Source organism: Engraulis encrasicolus, chromosome 20 (assembly GCF_034702125.1).
Source record: "Engraulis encrasicolus isolate BLACKSEA-1 chromosome 20, IST_EnEncr_1.0, whole genome shotgun sequence".
Taxonomy (NCBI): Eukaryota; Metazoa; Chordata; class Actinopteri; order Clupeiformes; family Engraulidae; genus Engraulis; species Engraulis encrasicolus.
In genome coordinates, this window is record NC_085876.1 from 8964315 (window position 1) to 8981939 (window position 17625).

The 17625-nt window shown below is 42.0% G+C and overlaps 2 protein-coding genes across 2 annotated transcripts; both read left to right on the forward strand.

Moving 5' to 3' along the window:
• Window positions 1-2321: 2321 nt before the first annotated feature.
• On the forward strand, window positions 2322-7152 carry otud6b (OTU deubiquitinase 6B). Its single transcript, XM_063184744.1, has 7 exons — window positions 2322-2586; window positions 2945-3096; window positions 3232-3330; window positions 3636-3948; window positions 4844-4905; window positions 5378-5484; window positions 6519-7152. Exons 1-7 carry the CDS (start codon window positions 2517-2519, stop codon window positions 6601-6603), a joined length of 888 nt encoding a protein of 295 aa, XP_063040814.1. The 5' UTR covers window positions 2322-2516; the 3' UTR covers window positions 6604-7152.
• Window positions 7153-7463: 311 nt separating this feature from the next.
• On the forward strand, window positions 7464-16678 carry lrrc69 (leucine rich repeat containing 69). The gene is made up of 8 exons (XM_063184745.1): window positions 7464-7866; window positions 8001-8127; window positions 10217-10289; window positions 11175-11370; window positions 11867-11938; window positions 14404-14505; window positions 15391-15570; window positions 16280-16678. Exons 1-8 carry the CDS (start codon window positions 7690-7692, stop codon window positions 16391-16393), a joined length of 1041 nt encoding a protein of 346 aa, XP_063040815.1. The 5' UTR covers window positions 7464-7689; the 3' UTR covers window positions 16394-16678.
• Window positions 16679-17625: the final 947 nt, after the last annotated feature.

Here is a 17625-nt window from a genome sequence, read left to right on the forward strand (position 1 = left end):
GTTAGGTGCCCTTGGTAGTTTTCTATGTCAGTCATCTGGCAGTCAATCACTGGGCATTTCACGTTCTAGGAAGGCTAGAACACTGGACATTGGGAAACAGCCAATATGAGCTGCTGCCCTCTGGCCAGGGCGGGATTAATGCACAGGCTAGATATGGCTGCAGCCAGGAGCCCCCACCTGGTAAACAAACACACACACACACACACACACACACAACATTGGGGTGGGGTGGGGGAGGTAGGATGTGCAGATGAGTGTACAAGCGTGAGATGGTTGATTATGCGCAGTCCAGTCCAGTCACCAATGCAGATTGGCGGGACGGTTCCATGCTCAGGGTACCACAGTCTTGGAGGAGGATGGGGGAGAGCACCGGTTAATTACTCTCCCCCAACAACCTGGCGGGTCGGGAGTCGAACCGGCAACCTTTGGGCTATAAGTCTGACGGATAACCGCTTACCCATGACTGGTAGTGAGAGCCTCCAGTTCTGTGCCAACAACAGACCCAGCTTTCCTCACCAGCCTGTTAAGGCGTCCATCATTATGGATGAGACGGTCTATTAATCAGAGGGTTACAGGTTCAAATCCCACTTTTAGGTGGAAAATGTGTCTGCACCTACATCCATCTAACCCACACTGCTCCATGGATTGTAACCAATTAACTAAGGTGCTTTGGTAATAGTTTGCTTAGACCATCAGATATGTGTAATTAGATTGCAGTTGAATGTGCAACATAATAGAATTTCAACTTGATATCTTAAAAAAACCCTGTAAATATTGAGAGAATGAGTGGATGCCAATGTGACTGGTTCTTTATTTCCCTATTATGACAGAACAGTCACAGGGAGACGGGGAGGGCTCTGCAAATGACCACAGGCCAGAATTGGACCCGGGTCGCTGGTATAGCAGTCAAGTCCCCAGCCAATTGAGCCACAGCTGGGCCAAAGCCTTTGATGTAGCAGTCAGCGCTGCAGTGTGATGCATTGGAGGCCATGGGTTCAGAGTTAGGTGGGCCTCCTCTCCTTCCAACAGGCCTACTATAACAATGGCAATCATTTTTAGGTCACTTCATCTTGTAAAATTATGTGTTTACCCAAAACATGTCCCCAGACTTGCCATTGTGACATTCGACACACTAAACTATGTCAAATAAGTGCTACATTTATGAATCCTCTCACCCCTCTATAGGCTTGGGGGACCCAAGTGGCAACCTGCCTATGACAAGATGTGCCTCTGAAGGCATCCCATCTGATGTGTCTGTAATGTCATAATACATTATCAACGGTGTTTAAGCTTTAGACTGAAGCTTAAACTGTACAGTATGACATTTAGTGAACATTTTGTTCGCTTCTGTTTTACATTAATAATGCACATGTTACCAACATTAAAACGGAAAGAGGTGAATTTTCATACAGCGGAGAAAAGTGGGCTATGGGTACAGCCTAGGGCAAGCTGCACCCTCAATCATGCTGACATATGCAAAAAAAAACTAAACCTATGCACTTGCCTGATGTAGAGTGGGGTGCATATAGAACGCATAAAATGGGTGCATGGCATATTCTCAGAGCAACATTTCTATGGAGCAACAAGCTAAAACATTTCTTGTTTGAATAATGTGGATTATTTTTCCATCAGTTTTTTTTTTTTTTTTTTTTTTTTTTAACAGTTGTTGCATAAGCAAAAGCTATTATTATTGCTATTAGAAGCCAGCCCAGTAGCCTTGTAAAGCAATAATGGCATTATTATAGCACAGAGGAAGAGGCATTTCATTACCCTCGTCTAGATTTATTTATTTTTTCTATATATTATTATTATTATTATTATTATTATTATTATTGTTGTTATTATTATTATTATTATTATATAAGCTGATCATGCTTTATCTGGTCTAGATGTGAAACATGTATGACTGTGGCTGGATATAGCTAGATCAGTGTTTCCCAACCAGGGGTACGTGTACCACTGGGGGTACGCGAGCACACCTCAGGGGGTACGCGGAAAAATGTAATAACAACATATTTAGCAGGTAACTGCAGAATTACAGGTTGTCTAGAGCAGTGTTTCCCAACCAGGGGTACGTGTACCACTAGGGGTACGCGAGCACACTGCAGGGGGTACTTGGAAAGATGCAATTTTAACAAATGTATGGAGCTTAGTTACATTGAAATAGAGAAAGCTATATAGAATATGATTTACGGGGTACTCATGGCACAACAAACAGGCTTAAGGGGTACACAATACAAAAAAGGTTGGGAAACACTGATCTAGATGACAACCAACCATATATCAACAGATCATTGGTCCTTCCTTGAGTCCCAGCAACCAATGAACATATTCGTTGTCTATTTCGTCACACAACCGGATGTGCCGTGTTGAAGGCTAATGTTAGCAGCATGCGAAGCCAATGCAATGTTTCACAGCTAAGTCAAATGTGGTGTGATTTTTGAGTATTTTAAAAGGGATTGTGTTTTCACTTTTGATTTTATCAGCACATCTTAAATCGTATTTATACCAGTGCAATGGAAGAAGCAGAAAGCCCAGAGGAGCTTCTGTCAAAACAGCATCGCAAGGAAAAGAAAGACTTGCAAGGTACAAAACTGATTGTACTATACTTCAGTGTGCTGCTGATTAACTTATCGCCCAGTAGACAACTAATAACGTATGTCATGTTTTGTCAGCATCGCAATCGAAATATTGATCTTTACCGAATTGCGTTTATTTAGGTTATTATGAATGGACGGATAATCATAGTTCTATCCTCATGGTTTATGCTTGGGCTGTGGACGTCGATACTTCTCCTTGTTGATTTATTAACTGGTCAAATAGGAGTTGTTCTTTTCAAAGGCCACACGCATGCGTGTCATCTGTACCTGCTTTATAGACATACTTAACACATCAACATCTACCTGTCCTGGTTAGAACTCACACATGCATGTAATCTTTGCAGCCAAGATTCAAAGCATGAAAAATGCAGTTCCCAAGAATGACAAGAAGCGCAGGAAACAGCTGACAGAAGACATCGCCAAGCTGGAAGCAGAGCTGGATCAAAAACACGAAGAGGAGCTCCGTGGGCTCTCCAGCAGCACCGTCACAGCAAAGGTTGGTTTGAGTGTTTTAGATTCTCATGTAAGGGACTTTAAGTTGTGTTTTAAGTAGCTGTCAGTTGTTTGTTGCTGTCCAATGTGCTCAATACTGATGGACAATTCAACTTGTCTTCTCTGTTGTGCTTTGCAGGTGGAAGAAGTCGTTAACGGAATTGAATCAGTTGGCATCGACGACGAAGAGCAAAAGGAAAACAAACAGAGTCGTACATCAAAAGCCCAGAAAAGGAGGGTGAGGATTGGAAGTTTAATAGTGACAACAAAAAATGGAAAGTAGAAAGTCTTTCTCATAAAGGCACTGGTCCCCTCCTTTCTCCTAGATTAGAACAAGAAGGCAGACATGTAGGTCTACTGTAGCTGTAACATGACTTGCTTTTCACCTTCACTGTTAGGCCTACTTAGTTATTAAACAACAACAAATTACATATTTCCAATAACATGCTGTATATTATATAACAGATTGTGCTTTCAATTAATAACAGCCACTCTGTTTTGTGTACCTCCTCTCTTCTCCCTCTCTCTCTTCCCCTCTCCCAGGACAAGAAGGCGGCCATGGAGCGGGACCGGGAGGCGCGCATCGCCGAGGCGGAGGTGGAGAACCTTCAGGGCTCGCGTCACCTGGAGGGCCTCCAGCTGCGCCAGAAGCTGGCCGAGCGGCAGCTCCAGATCCGCGAGATCCAGTCCGACGGACACTGCATGTACCAGGCCATAGACCACCAGCTGGGCGTGAGGGGACAGGCCGTGGGCCTGAGCAAGCTGCGTGGCAGGACGGCCGAATACATGCGTTCGCATGCCGACGACTTCCTGCCGTTTCTGACTAACACCAACACTGGGGACATGTTCTCGGCAGGTGAGCTATTAACATTGGTTCACCCAAAGGGGGGGGGGGGAACAATGTCAATGGAGAAATGTAGGTAGATACTGGACTAATTACTTGGTTTGCTGTGTCAGGTAGAGTTTTTAAATCTGATCAATATTCCTCTTGGTTTGGAGTAATGAATTATGACACTGTCTATGTAATTTTGTTATGAAATTTGATATCCGTGGGGGACATGGATGTTCTAGATCAGGGGTGTCAAACATGAGGCCTGGGGGCCGGATGCGGACCGCCAGATGGTTTAATCTGACCCCAGACATGTAGAGAGAAAGAAAATACAATTTGCTTAAAAGGAGAAGTAAATCTTCTAGGCTAGCCCATTACAAAATTGCTGCAGGTTTCAGGTATCAGATATCAGGTTTTCCATACTTGGACATGAATTTGCGTTTTTTGCTTGCCGTTATCAGTCATTGTTCCTGATCTTCCCACTGACATCCATCCTCAGACCACTGACTAGCATGCCATTCCATCATGAAGCAGAACTTTGGGATAGTTCACAATAATGTTACTGGTCCATCCCACTTGAGATCAAATTGGCTGCATGTGGCCCCTGAACCAAATTGAGTTTGACACCCCTGTTCTAGATGGAGGATTTGTAGTCATTTCTAGATAGATGATGCCAATATCTATCTACTGTACTATACTGTTGGGTGATATCTTGGAGGGGTACAGACCTCTTAAGTCCCCTCTTAGAGCCCATCAATGCAGCAGCATTTTGTGTGAGACATGGGCCTCTACAAGGGAGAAGTGGCAGAGTTGTGCATAGAGCAGACAAAGTAACACACACATTTAAGTGCGTAGCAATTAGCGCATAGCAAATACAATAGTGCATGGTTGTTGATATTTGTTTATTTTGGTCAACTCCTAGATGAGTTTGAGGCGTACTGCAACGATGTGGAGAGAACTGCGGCATGGGGAGGACAACTCGAGGTGAGGGAGGAGTTTGGTCAGATGACGATATCTCATCTGGGGTGGGCAAACTCAGGCCTCAGGTTCAAATCCGTTGTGCGGTGTCATTTTATTTTGCCTGTGACTTACTTTTCAAATGTGTATTGTAGCTGGCCCACATACTGCTTTAATGTATAGAAACATGACTTGAAGTTTGGATTTTAGATGCAGCGTGATTTGAAAATTTTGTGCATCACAAGAACAACTGGTATGAGTGGGCCCAGACTACTGTAGTGTACATGCAAATATATTGTACAGTATATGATTTGATTGAGTGTTTGTGTTATTTGCCTGCAGTGTAGCTGAAATATTTTCAGTGGTTTTTCTAAATTAATATTGTATTTGGCCTGTGAAATCATCCCGGATTTTGGTTTGGAAATTCTCTGTGAATTTGGGTCTGACACTCAAATCTGCTAGTGATTTCCATTTATCCTGTCTTGTGTTTGTTTCCCAGCTGCGGGCCCTGACGGAGGCTCTGAAGTTGCCCATAGAGGTCGTCCAAGCTGATACCCCGCTCCTAACCATCGGAGAAGAATACAAGCAGCCACCAATCACCCTTGTGTAAGCACCTTGAAAAAGATTCATGTCAAATATCATGAGTATTATTTCTCTGAAGTGGAAAAAATAGTAAAGATGGCACGTTGCCTGACTTGCACTCCAAGCCAGGCCTACTGAGCTACCAAACTGGACTTCTGACCGCTGAGCCAGGCTCATTGGTGTAACAGTCAGAGCACACCAGAAACCCTGGTGATAGTCACTACGTCATACTGCCTTTCCCTTCTGGAAGTTGACCAATACACCATACTTTCCCCATCCAGGATGCCCCACAATCCATCCTGGGATCCCTTGTATGGCTCGCGCCTCCGATGGCCTCATGACAAGCCCTCCCATTTCTGATACCGTTTGTAGGAAAGGGGAGTAGTAGGTTCCCCTCAAACCAGGTCCTACAGACTCTGACCGCTACACCAGAGAAACCGGGTCATTGCCGTGCCAGTCATGGTACATTCAGAACCGTGCCGTTGCCCGTTCTCACACCTAATTGTGAATCGGCCAGCGTGTTCCCGCCACAGATCTTAGCATTCGCGAACCGGACAGTTGGTTCGCAATGCGAACCAACCAAAAAACACTTTTTTTTCCTTCATAAAGCGTGACTACAACGTGGACGTCAGCAGGTTCATCTGGGTGACAGTCACACGCAGAATAGTTCAGAGTCCGGTACTAACGCAGGTGGTTCACAGGTAAGCAGTGTCGAATGTAACTGGTGCGGGCACTGGCACCATTATGGTCGGCCTGAGAACAGTATCAGAGGGCACCCACACACAACCCTAGTGATGGTTACAGTGGGCCAAAGATGGATCACAGTGACGCTGAAGTTATGATGACAGTACTTTACAAGTTGCAGTAAAACATCACTGTTGCCACTGAACACATTCAGTTCCTTTCTAAAAAGACAGATGATGTGTGATAGCTTTATGGTGATTGGTTGGTACCTGTAATTGTGTACACAAATGAAATGACTTGTGACTTTCAACATGTGCGTTTCAAAGTATTTGAACTTTTTAAATGTTCAACAAGACTTTTTATCTCTGTTTCAGCTATATGAGACATGCGTTTGGGCTGGGAGAACACTACAACTCAGTGGAGCCTCTGGTGGAAGCTGCGAACGAGGAAGAAGGCTGAAGGAGCATGGGATGGATGAATGGATGGATAGACGTCATTGACCTTTTCACTGCTGGGTCTTCAGTTGCTTGACCCGCTACAAAATAGAGGAAATTCACACGCTGGGTGTGGATGGAGAAGAAGATCCACCCAGAAACAAACAAACAAACAAAGAACAAAAAGAAAGATTCTCAAAGGAGACTTCTCACCCAACACGGCAGCGGATGAGAAAGTACTTCATGTCTTCAAGCTGCTCTTCAGAGCACTTGCGCTCTATGTCTTGGCAGTGTAAATGTATGTTGGCTTGATGTCTCCCTCTGCTAGAGTACATTGAAATCATGTTCTCATCAAAGGAGGCACTAACTGAGTGCTTGAATGAACTCAGTGAGCTGTGTCATTTTTTTAACCAGCAAATGTGGGACTTGGATACTTGTGATGCACATTTCATAAACGGTATTAGGCTTAAAGGTATGCTTAACTTGTCTGACATACACCTATGGATGACTCGGTTGCACAAAAAGTATACAGAAGTGTTTGTTTGGCTCAATAAAAATGTCTTCATGAACTCAACATCTTTCAAACATCTTTTTTTAAACATACAGTTGCTGGAGTTAAAAACCCTGAGTAATGATGTTATTCAATGAACAATAAAATCAAGTTCCCTTTTAAATCCCTTCTTGGCCCAGAAAAGGGATTGAGCATGAATACTCTGCAATCTGATGCAAATATATTGATGTGTTGTAGCTAAACTTGGCTAAACCATAGCCTATGGTGACTTGCCCAAATGCTCCAAACACTTTGACTCACCATATGCAGTGTTGTGCATTGCAGTGCAGTGTTCTAAATGACTAGAGTTCTAGCTGCTTTTTTGACACTCAAAAAACGCATATATAACCTGTTCAGGGGTAATCCATACTACGTTTTATTGTCAGATACAGTAGAAAAAAAACCACTCGGAGACATGCAGTAGCCTACAGGACGCTCCGACGCGCCCCGAAGTTAAAGCAATCGCGACCTCTTTTAGTCTCCCCAAAGAGCCTCAGCCATTACGCACCGTTTACGCACTGTTTAGCGTCCGGTTTCTATGGGAACGAGCCCAATGAAGAAATGGCGAATAATTTAATAATGGGGGCTTTGAGAGCAAACGCCCGATCTTTCAGTTTAAGTGCGAAGAAAATAGAAGAGTTGCCGAGATGTGTTACACGGTTAATCTGCATTTCATCACTGCACTTAAACAACAACCTTCTGTTTGATTTACCGATAGAACTCCAGGCACTACAACAGGTGAGACACTGGGAAAGTGTAGCCCGATAGACAGACTTTGCTCAAGTTTAAGTGGATTTTGATTTTGACAATATCAAATGCAATTTCAATAGAGTGAACGTGAATGTAGACTAAGGAATGCTGTTCTCTTACAGTTGGCGGAGCTAAATCTCGGAAATAATAATTTCCTGGACATTCCTGTTGTTCTGAAGCATCTGCCTGCACTGAAAAAGCTGTATTTGTACGGGAATAAGCTGAAAACCCTGCCAGAAGACATATTAGGTGAGAACAGATCTCTCCAGCTGCCTAGATTCAGGTGGGGGAGAAAACACATATTTTACAGTAGGCTACTATCATTTAAAAAAGTGTTTTCCCATTTACAGGTGGTGGTGATGATGATGATGATGATGGTGATGGTGATAATGATGCATGATTAGGCCTCATTCCACCGAATTAATCTCATTTGCTGGTTGTAAAGCAAAAAAATAAACGTTACATTTCACCATTCCCAAATACTATTTTGTTATATAGCCTACATTTTTATTCATGAGTGTTGGTCAATCTTGAACTAATTTATTTAAAGTTTTATGATCATGAATTTCCCTTTACAACTCATTGCTGTTACTCTAAGGCAGAGGAGGGTAAAATGAGGCCTGGGGGCCACATGCGGCCACAAAGCAGTTTCATCTGGTCTGCAGAACCTTTACAATAAGGGTTTGAGATTACAGTAGGTTATTGTATTGATCTAAATCCATTTCATTACAATGTACTGGAATACAACCGATCATAAATTACACAACACAGCTAAGTTGACTCAGTGCTTTGCATTGACACAGTTACACAGTTGTGTAACATATTCGGCAGAATTGCTTGCCATCTGGCACTTCTTTCGGACAATGTTTTAAACCAGACTCAAACTCAAGCCCGTGGTCCATATTACAGATTACGGCACAGGCCTACTGGGCCCAAGCCCAGGGACCCAGGAGTCAAGGGGGCCCTGAAGTCCAAGCTCCTCTATTTCTATTCTCATCTTTAACGGAGGCTCACTAGCAGAGTTGGTGTGGAATGTTAATAAACCTCCCTCCCAAAGCCTCATACAGTGTCGATGCCGTTGGGCTGGGGGACTGGACCTTTAATCCAGCGGTATCATACTTTGCCTCCCATTTCCGAACCATTGTAGTTGACGAGGTTGCAGGTTCGCGTCCACTCCCGAGGGGGATGATCAGGTGCAAGATGACCTCCGTCACATATTACAGAATCACACTTTTAATTTCGCTTTTAATATTTTCAAAATGTTCTCAGAGGACTACCCCCAACACTGTCAACAACATATACTGTCAAATCTGGCCTAAAACCTGAATCATTTTGTACACTAGTAGCACCCATGGAGAGGGGCCTTTGTTGTTGTCTGGCCCAGGGGCCAATGGAATCACGATCCATCCCAGCATAGCTTGTTCGGCCCGTTGAGTAATCTTTCACAAGAATGGCAACTTTTAAAGACAAAGAAAGCAATAATGCCCTAAAAAAGGCAAAGTGCAGTAACTATGCCAACATTGAAACTGAGGAAAAAGCCTTCAAAGCCTAGCCTGGTCGAAAGTCGACTGAGCCAAAATCTTTGGGCGGAGTACATAGGATGGCGTCGCCAGGCTTGAAATGGTTTGAAATAGCAGTTTCTGCAAATGTTACATAGCAATATTTCTGAAATGGGGCACAATTGGACAATAAGGCTTTGTCAGAAGATAAAGAAGCTAAAATGAAGACCATTTTCAATTTTGACAAAATATGTAGTTACTGCACTTTCCCTTTGGAGGGCAGAATACTGTCAGCCAACAGTCTTAAAATGGTTACATACAGTACACAGGTTTGAGATTTTCCAAGTCCATACGGTACTGTATTCATCTAAATTTCATTAGAATATGAGGGAAAGAAATATTCAGCAACATACTGTACGTCACTCAGCGTAACTTATATTATTTCTTAGAGACAGGCAAACGTCCACCACAGCTCTAAGGTATCAATAAGGAGTTTGAGCATCAAATTAGTAAATTTGTGTGACATCTATCTGAGGGAAGGAATGTAAAATACAGTATATTGCATGTATTTCTGCCATATAACTTATTTGTGTTATGGTCACTCATTACTTTTTGATTTGGTGTGGATAGTCTTTATCTTTTGTTTGACATTTTTTGACATTCATTACACCACTTCATGGATGTAGTCTTTCCAAGCGAGCATAGTTGGTAGAAGATGTTTGTCTAGTGTGGAATATCTGATAAAATCCCTGGTTCCTGGAAATCTAGTCACATTTACATTGCCACACTGTGCATTTTATAACTCATTAATTGCATGGACCATCAACTGTTCTTTACAGAAGCACTGCCAAACCTCACACTGCTCAACGTTAACCACAACCAAATCAAAGTCATACCTCCACAGATTAAAAGGTGGGTCAAGTCTCACACCTTTTATCTTATTATGTTTCCGGAGTCAAAGATGTTCAGAAACAAACTGAAATGTGGCACAACTGTGTTGCAGCACTATACATGGGTTTCCCGTTTGTAAACAATCCCTGTCTGTGCACCCCTGGCCGCACACTGTTCAACCTCTGATTGTTGGAAACTGCTGTCACTCAAAAAAATGAGCTCATATGGTTGGCTGCCGAGCATCTTGCCCCTCTTCACATCGCAAATGTTTGTGATGGGAAACCTATGTATTGGCGCTGTAACAACTGTCTGGTTACCCCACAACAGCTGGTTACCCAGATGTGAGAACGACAATGATTGGTCAGTCTCAGAACTAATTGAACGTTATTGTGACATTAACTTCCACTTTTTTCTGACTGACTGACCGCAATCACTGTTGGTTCTGACATCTGGTGGTTGTTAGCTGGTTTGTGGCAGTGTAGCTTGTATCTCCGGCAGAATTCCCCAGAAACTTGTCAACAGCCACAACTATCAACAGGGCAAAGTAGATTTTTTTTTGTTAATTCAACACTTAGAGAATCAATTTCGCATCATAAATAATCCTTCTATTTTGAACAAATGCCCCCTTGACCTCATCATAAGTCTACCAACGCCCCCCTCAGCATTTAAAAAATAAATCAGACTAATGTCTTTGCAACTGAGCGCCCCCATCCTCAGCTGTCTCCTTCTCAACACCACCAGAGGGCTCCCTAATGAAGCTGCAGAGTCCCTGTTCAGACACACATATCTAGATTGTATTTGGTCTCACAGTAGTCTCTAAGTGTTGAGTTAACACTGTTTTTTTGTTACTGTGTACAGTACAGATGATGTGTTAGTTCATGGGAACCTGGCCTGTCGTTTTTGCAGCCTGCAGAAGCTGGAGGTGCTGAGCATGGTGGGTAATGAGCTGGAGTTTGTTCCTGATGAACTCTGCTGCTGTGTCAGCCTCACTGAACTCAACCTGACCAGCAACAGAGTTACCAGCTTACCAGCACTTCTGGGCAGCCTGTTCAACCTCAAGAAGCTCTACTTGGCCAGAAACGACCTGTATGACCTGCCTGAGGTATGAGGACTGCAGACTGCGGATTACTGACAATATCATTAAAATGTATACATTTATCACTATAGATTTTCATGCTCAATGAAAGCTCAAGGCCAAGAGATGTCAAAGTGACAAGTCTTCAATGAGTGTTGAGGAGATATACTGTATTCAAGGAGCTATTTTTGCAATTGGTCATATTAGCCGTAATCTGTGACATCCTTTCCTCTACTTCTCTACTACTAACACATACTGTAAGTTTGGGGTTCAAAGTTAATCAGTTAATTAGTTCTGTTAATCAGCCAACCAGCTATATTTATTTTCTAACTCTGAGAGAAACTGAGTTAACCCAGCTGTTTATGCAATAGTAGATCCAGGTAGATATTGTGGTAGGTGTAAATCCTTGTTTCCCACATGTATTGTATTTGATACTTAGTCACTGCATGATTGACAAAATTACATTGGGTATTTAATCTTGGGGGCGATGTTTGAGTGATGTGTGATTTTTTTCTTCATCCAGGGAATAAGCGGCTGCCACAAACTGAAAATACTGGATGTTGGCGGGAACCACATAACTATGTTTCCTACTGATGTATGTGCACATTGCCACCTAAGGACAGTCTTTTTTATTTCTTTTTTTACTTAAAGTTTGGAGATATGTATGCCTACTGATAACTCTTAGTTGTCTTAGTTGTCATAAGGGAGATTGTGATAGACTACTGTACGGAAATCTGTTTGTATAGTAGAACAGACCAGATACGACTTGAGCAATTCCAGCGAAAGAAGAAATTGACTTTGAATTGAGTGGCTGGCGACTTGAACTTGAGCGACAGTTTATTGCTGGACTTCAACGATTATTTTGCAAATAAGCTTTTCGGTGACAGCCAATTGAAACGTGGGAATGCTTGCATTCTGCTTTTATTAGTCATATTCTGTCGCTTCTATCGCTCCCATCGCTCTTGCTGCACAGTCCAGCGATTTTTTTGCCGCCCGGTCATAGATGCCCACTGTCCTGACTAACTTCAATGTATCAAGATGATCAAATTGGCCTACTAAGCAATTTCCATTTGATCCTTGCAATAGCACTGAAAACACATGAAAGAGAAAGATGTTTTTGACATTGAAAGAAAGGTGTTAAGTGTCACACTTGGACAAAAAAAATATTTGCATAGGGCACCTGTGGCCTAACGGTTAGAGGCTCGTGATTGGAGGAGTACAGGTTAAAATCACGAACCAGTAGGAAGAATGAGGGTGCTGTGCAGTACCTTTATCCATGGCAAGTGCCAATGAGGAGGGGAACTCATTCCTCTAGACCAGTGGTTCTTAACCTGGGGTGCGGGCACCCCCTGGGGGTGCACCAGAGATTTCAGGGGGTGCGCAGAATTTTGTTTGTGTTGAGGTTGTGACCAGTGAACATTATAATTAGGCCAAATCAAAACCAAATTAAAACATGTTTTGGTCCCCATGTCAAGACATTAAGGTATTGATTAATGTCTCAAGCAAAAATCATTGTAATTAATCACTTAACTCATTTTTTAGAGCCTATACACATATAGAGGTTTGGATTGGGGGTGCGCGGCTTGTCTTGGGCACATGTCAAGGGGTGCTTTGAGAAGAAAGGTTTAAGAACCACTGCTCTAGACAAGGGCATGGTAATAGGGGGGTAGAGCAGGGTTGGGTCACCAGGGCCCCAAGCAGAGGTGGCCCAAGTGAAAGTCGAAGTAGACTTATGGTGTAAGTACAACACTACCACATGATATTATATAGTGGTTTGGTTTCACCAGTTATTCTGCAGAAGAAGTACATCACTCTGTAGTAACTGTAGACCAGTGACTCAGGGAAGTTACCTGTGTAACTATGGCAGGTTTTTTTCTTACTTAATAATAATAATAATAATGATACTTTCGTTTTATATAGCGCCTTTCAAAACACCCAAGGACGCTTCACAGAGTGTTGTGTTGGAAAGTGTGAGTGTGTGTGCGCGTCAGTGTGTGAGCGTGTGTGTGAATGCATGTAAGTGAAAGTGCTTGTGGAACTAGCAGCAATAAGCCTCCAGGAAGAAATGTGTCTTAAGGTGTTGCTTAAACATACTTCTACTTTTACTTTGGCCACCTCTGCCTCAAAGGATTTAGTATATGGAGAGGGGGGATTGATACACAGAGACTGATACCGTGAGAGGCAACTTTGATTCATTAGTTTGCAATCCAGTGCCACATACCGGTATTCCAAATTTACATATTTAACCTGTCCAAGTCAACCAGGTGATCTTTCAATCAGGCACTGATCTGCTTGAAATGGACAGGTAAAACTTTGAATACGTGGCACTGGATTATAACTAATGAATCCAAGTTGCCCATCTCTGACGTGTAGATATGAAGAGATTTTTTTGCAAAACAGTGTATCCACAATTTTTGACTTTTGCATTTTATGATTGGAAATGACTATTCAGAAGTCCTATTATCTTTGTGTCAATTCTTGCCATCAAATATTTTGAGAACTACCTATATAAAAAGCATTTTGCAATGCAATGCAATGGAATGCCCAATACAAAAATGTCAGTTTTCCAAAATGTTCCAAAATGGATATACACCGTTTTGCTGCAAAACTCTTCATATATTGAAAGGGGGCATTGGAGATAGTTGTGCATAGGGCCCAGAATTTATGGTCACGCCCCTGTCTCCAGGAACTGCAAATAATAATACCAGAGAGAGTAGAGAGAGAGAGGTTCCGTTGGCCCATTGTTTCCGGGTCCTACAATTGCAAGGGGGAGGGGGGAAATCCCCCTTTAGGCACACCTAAGGACTGTACTATTCAATGCAAGGAGTATTATGACACACCCCTTTAGGCAGACCGGAACCTGGTCATGTTAGGTGCCCATAGCAACCTATTACATTGGCATATCTCTATATACTTAAAGACTCTCTGATAATACCCTGCTGTACGTAAATACCTCAACGTCAACTTTTCAGCACAAATGCTTTTCTGAGTCATGCTTTTCAGTGTGTCATGCAACTTTGACTTTATCCCCATTGAGTGTCAATGTTCTTTACTCTGCAGTTAAGATACCTCTGCCTGGAGGAACTGCTGTGTGAGGGAAACTTCTTCGTTCAACCAGAGCTGCTCAAGTCCCACCAGGAGATGGAGGTTTTAACACTGAAGGTGCGTCTGAACACTATTGAATGTATTCAGAAGACAAACAAGAATTTGGAGTGCTTCAGTTTGTTCACCTCTTCCTTTTGGTGCTCATCGTTGTAGGGACTATTGTAGAGAAAATCTGAGGCACTCAAGGTTACAGTCTTAATACTGTAAGCTACTGTATGTACCGTATTTGGCTACTGTACACTGCCTAAGCATTTCGGCCTACTGGCCTTCTTCAGGCCGTATTTACTATCTTGCCCAAATGCTGAATGTAAGCATTGTTTTTTCACACAGTTAAACAGTGATGGGCAACCTGGATTCAGGAGCTTACATACCGTCCCACATAATAATAATAATAATATTATTATTATTAATAATAATAATAATACCTGTAATAATAATAATAATAATAATAATAATACCTGTAATAATAATAATAATAATAATAATAATAACTGTATTTGTATAGCACCATTTCATACAAGGCATGCAGCTCAAAGTACTTAACAAATAGATAAACAACAATGTTAAAAAAAATAAAATAATGGAACAAGGTTGAAAAGATGAAAAGAAACAAGAAAGAACTAGAAAAAAGTAAGAGAGGAAACAAGACAAAATAGAAACGATATTATGAATAAATAAAGATAAAGAAAAAATGAAATGAAGGAGTTGAAGGAAGAGATAGGGAGAAATTAAAAAGGCATAAAGTCCACAAGAGTTTAGGCCCATAACAAGTGATGTATCATCACAGGGCCTTATGAAAGGAAACTATTATTACGGGTACTATTTTTATTATTAATTATTAGTTAGTATTATTAGTATATATATTATTACTATTGCTATTATTAAACTAATATTACCCTAATAACAATATTACCTTGGTCCCTGCCCATATTGTTTCCACAGGAGCTGGCGGCGCGGCAGGTTCTACTGGAGAAGATTGACAAGTGGTCGGCGGTGAACCGCTCGCTGCCCCTCTACCCCGAGCTGGCCAACATGCTGTCCCAGGTGGGCCGCTGTGCCGTCTGCCACAAGCCCTTCCTCACCACCTGGCTAGAGTGTGTGCACTTCCTGGACCTCAAGAAGGTATTCACTAATAGGTCGCCGTGTTGTCACAATACAAGTGTCTGCTATGGAGAACCTGTGCGAGTTGAGAGTTTTCCCCCATGTTAAAATGGCTCGCTTGCTTGCAGCTACGCAATGTCACATGAAAAGAGTAACTAAAGTTAGGATAATGCCAAAACATTGGAGACCACGTTCTACAGCAAAAGACAAGTAGAATGTTACAAGGATCAGGATGTACCCAATTTTGTATCTTTTCAACTGCGCCTCTCTGCGTCTCCCCCCCAGACTTCACCTCAGTGTTCACTGTTCCATTCCGTCTTGTTGCACTTTGTCTTTGAACCGTGTATTGCTTGGTGCGTCTTCATGAAAAATTAGAACCTTTAAAAAGTAAAGTCATGAGGCGCACACAAGGCTTGTGTGTCTCATTATCTGCTGGGGTGTATTTTTCTTGTTGGATACAAAGCTATAGCGCTTGCAACTTGATGTGAAATGAATATAGGCTATCATGATTAATACACAATTTTTGAAAAATACTACACGTATATACATTTACACAGTAAGACATTTCCTCATTAATTCAACACTAACAGAGTCTATGTAACACCTCCAAAACTGTGTTTGACTCCAGAGTACTCTCTAAGTGTTGAATTTACTCTACATTTTTACTGTGTAGTTTCGGTGTAATTCATTCACGGCTAATAAAGTATAAATATTATTTGTGCTTTCGCAGGAGATGGGCATGAAGCGGAAGTTAACTGTGCCTGTCCGAGCTGTCTTGTGCTCCTACACCTGCTTCAATGAAGGAGGCCATGACTACTATGGGATTGCTTCAGTAGTTCAGTAGTAGGATGAAAACATCTATTTAACATGATGAGATAAGCAGATGAGGAGCAGTCTACTCTATTGATAACGTGTTTTAACAATCTGTGTTACTTGTGCTACTGTTGTCTGACTCCTTCTTTAGTATACATAATGTTTTGGAGTTGGACACTATTAAAAAGTGCTTTATGGCCTGCCATTATTAAAAAAAAAAATAACACTATATCAACAGATTCATGAATTATTATTATTATCATTATTAATTGTATTAAATGTTTCACACTTAAAAAATAACTTAAAAAACAGCTAACCCAACACTTCGTTCAAATGAGTCATGAATTGTTACAAAAGTAGGAATGAATTGTAGGTATATGGTTATATTTAATTTATTCTGAATACGTCTAATTTTCATGTATGTGGTGATACATGTGTTTTCCAGCAGGTGGCAGCATAATATCACTGATGTTTAGCTGAGCAGACAAATACTGTATCAGGAATTTGTCTCTCAGTGTGACTCATGGAATGAAGTTCAGAAGTCTTCCTTATATATTAGTAAGGCTTTTGGCTATAATCATAGCATGCCATTGTATATACCTCATATACATGTATAAAGCCCTCTTGCCTAGTTGTATATAAGTGAAGAGGTTTCTTTTCTCCATGGAGACACAAACACAAGAAAAAACGTACCACAACAAAACACCATATGTTAGCTGTCTGTCAGTTTGTTAAAGATTACATTTAAACAGCAATCTCCATCTTAAATGAACCCATCCCTAGATTTATTCATGCTTTTTGTCCTCTTTTTTTCTCCACATGCCCCTCACAGCCTTGGCAGCAGGTTATGACGAGCAATATATTCCTGCCACCTGTGTGGCTTTGCCTGCCACCCGCCTCGTTTGTGATACCTCCGCCACCCTCACTGCCACTACCACGTTGGCACCTCATTTCAGCCCACTGCACACACACCCACACACACAGTATATGCACACTTACAAAGACTCACACACACTTTCTCTCTCTCTCTCTCTCTCTCTCTCTCTCTCTCTCTCTCTCTCTCTCTCTCTCTCTCTCTCTCTCTCTCACTCTCTCTCACTCACACACACACACACACACACACACACACGCACGCACACACACACACACACACACACACACACACGCACGCGCACACACACACACACACACACACACACACACACTATTGTTTCCACCTCCGGTTTCCGGGGGCCAGTGGCATCTGTTCCATCCAACCTGAGA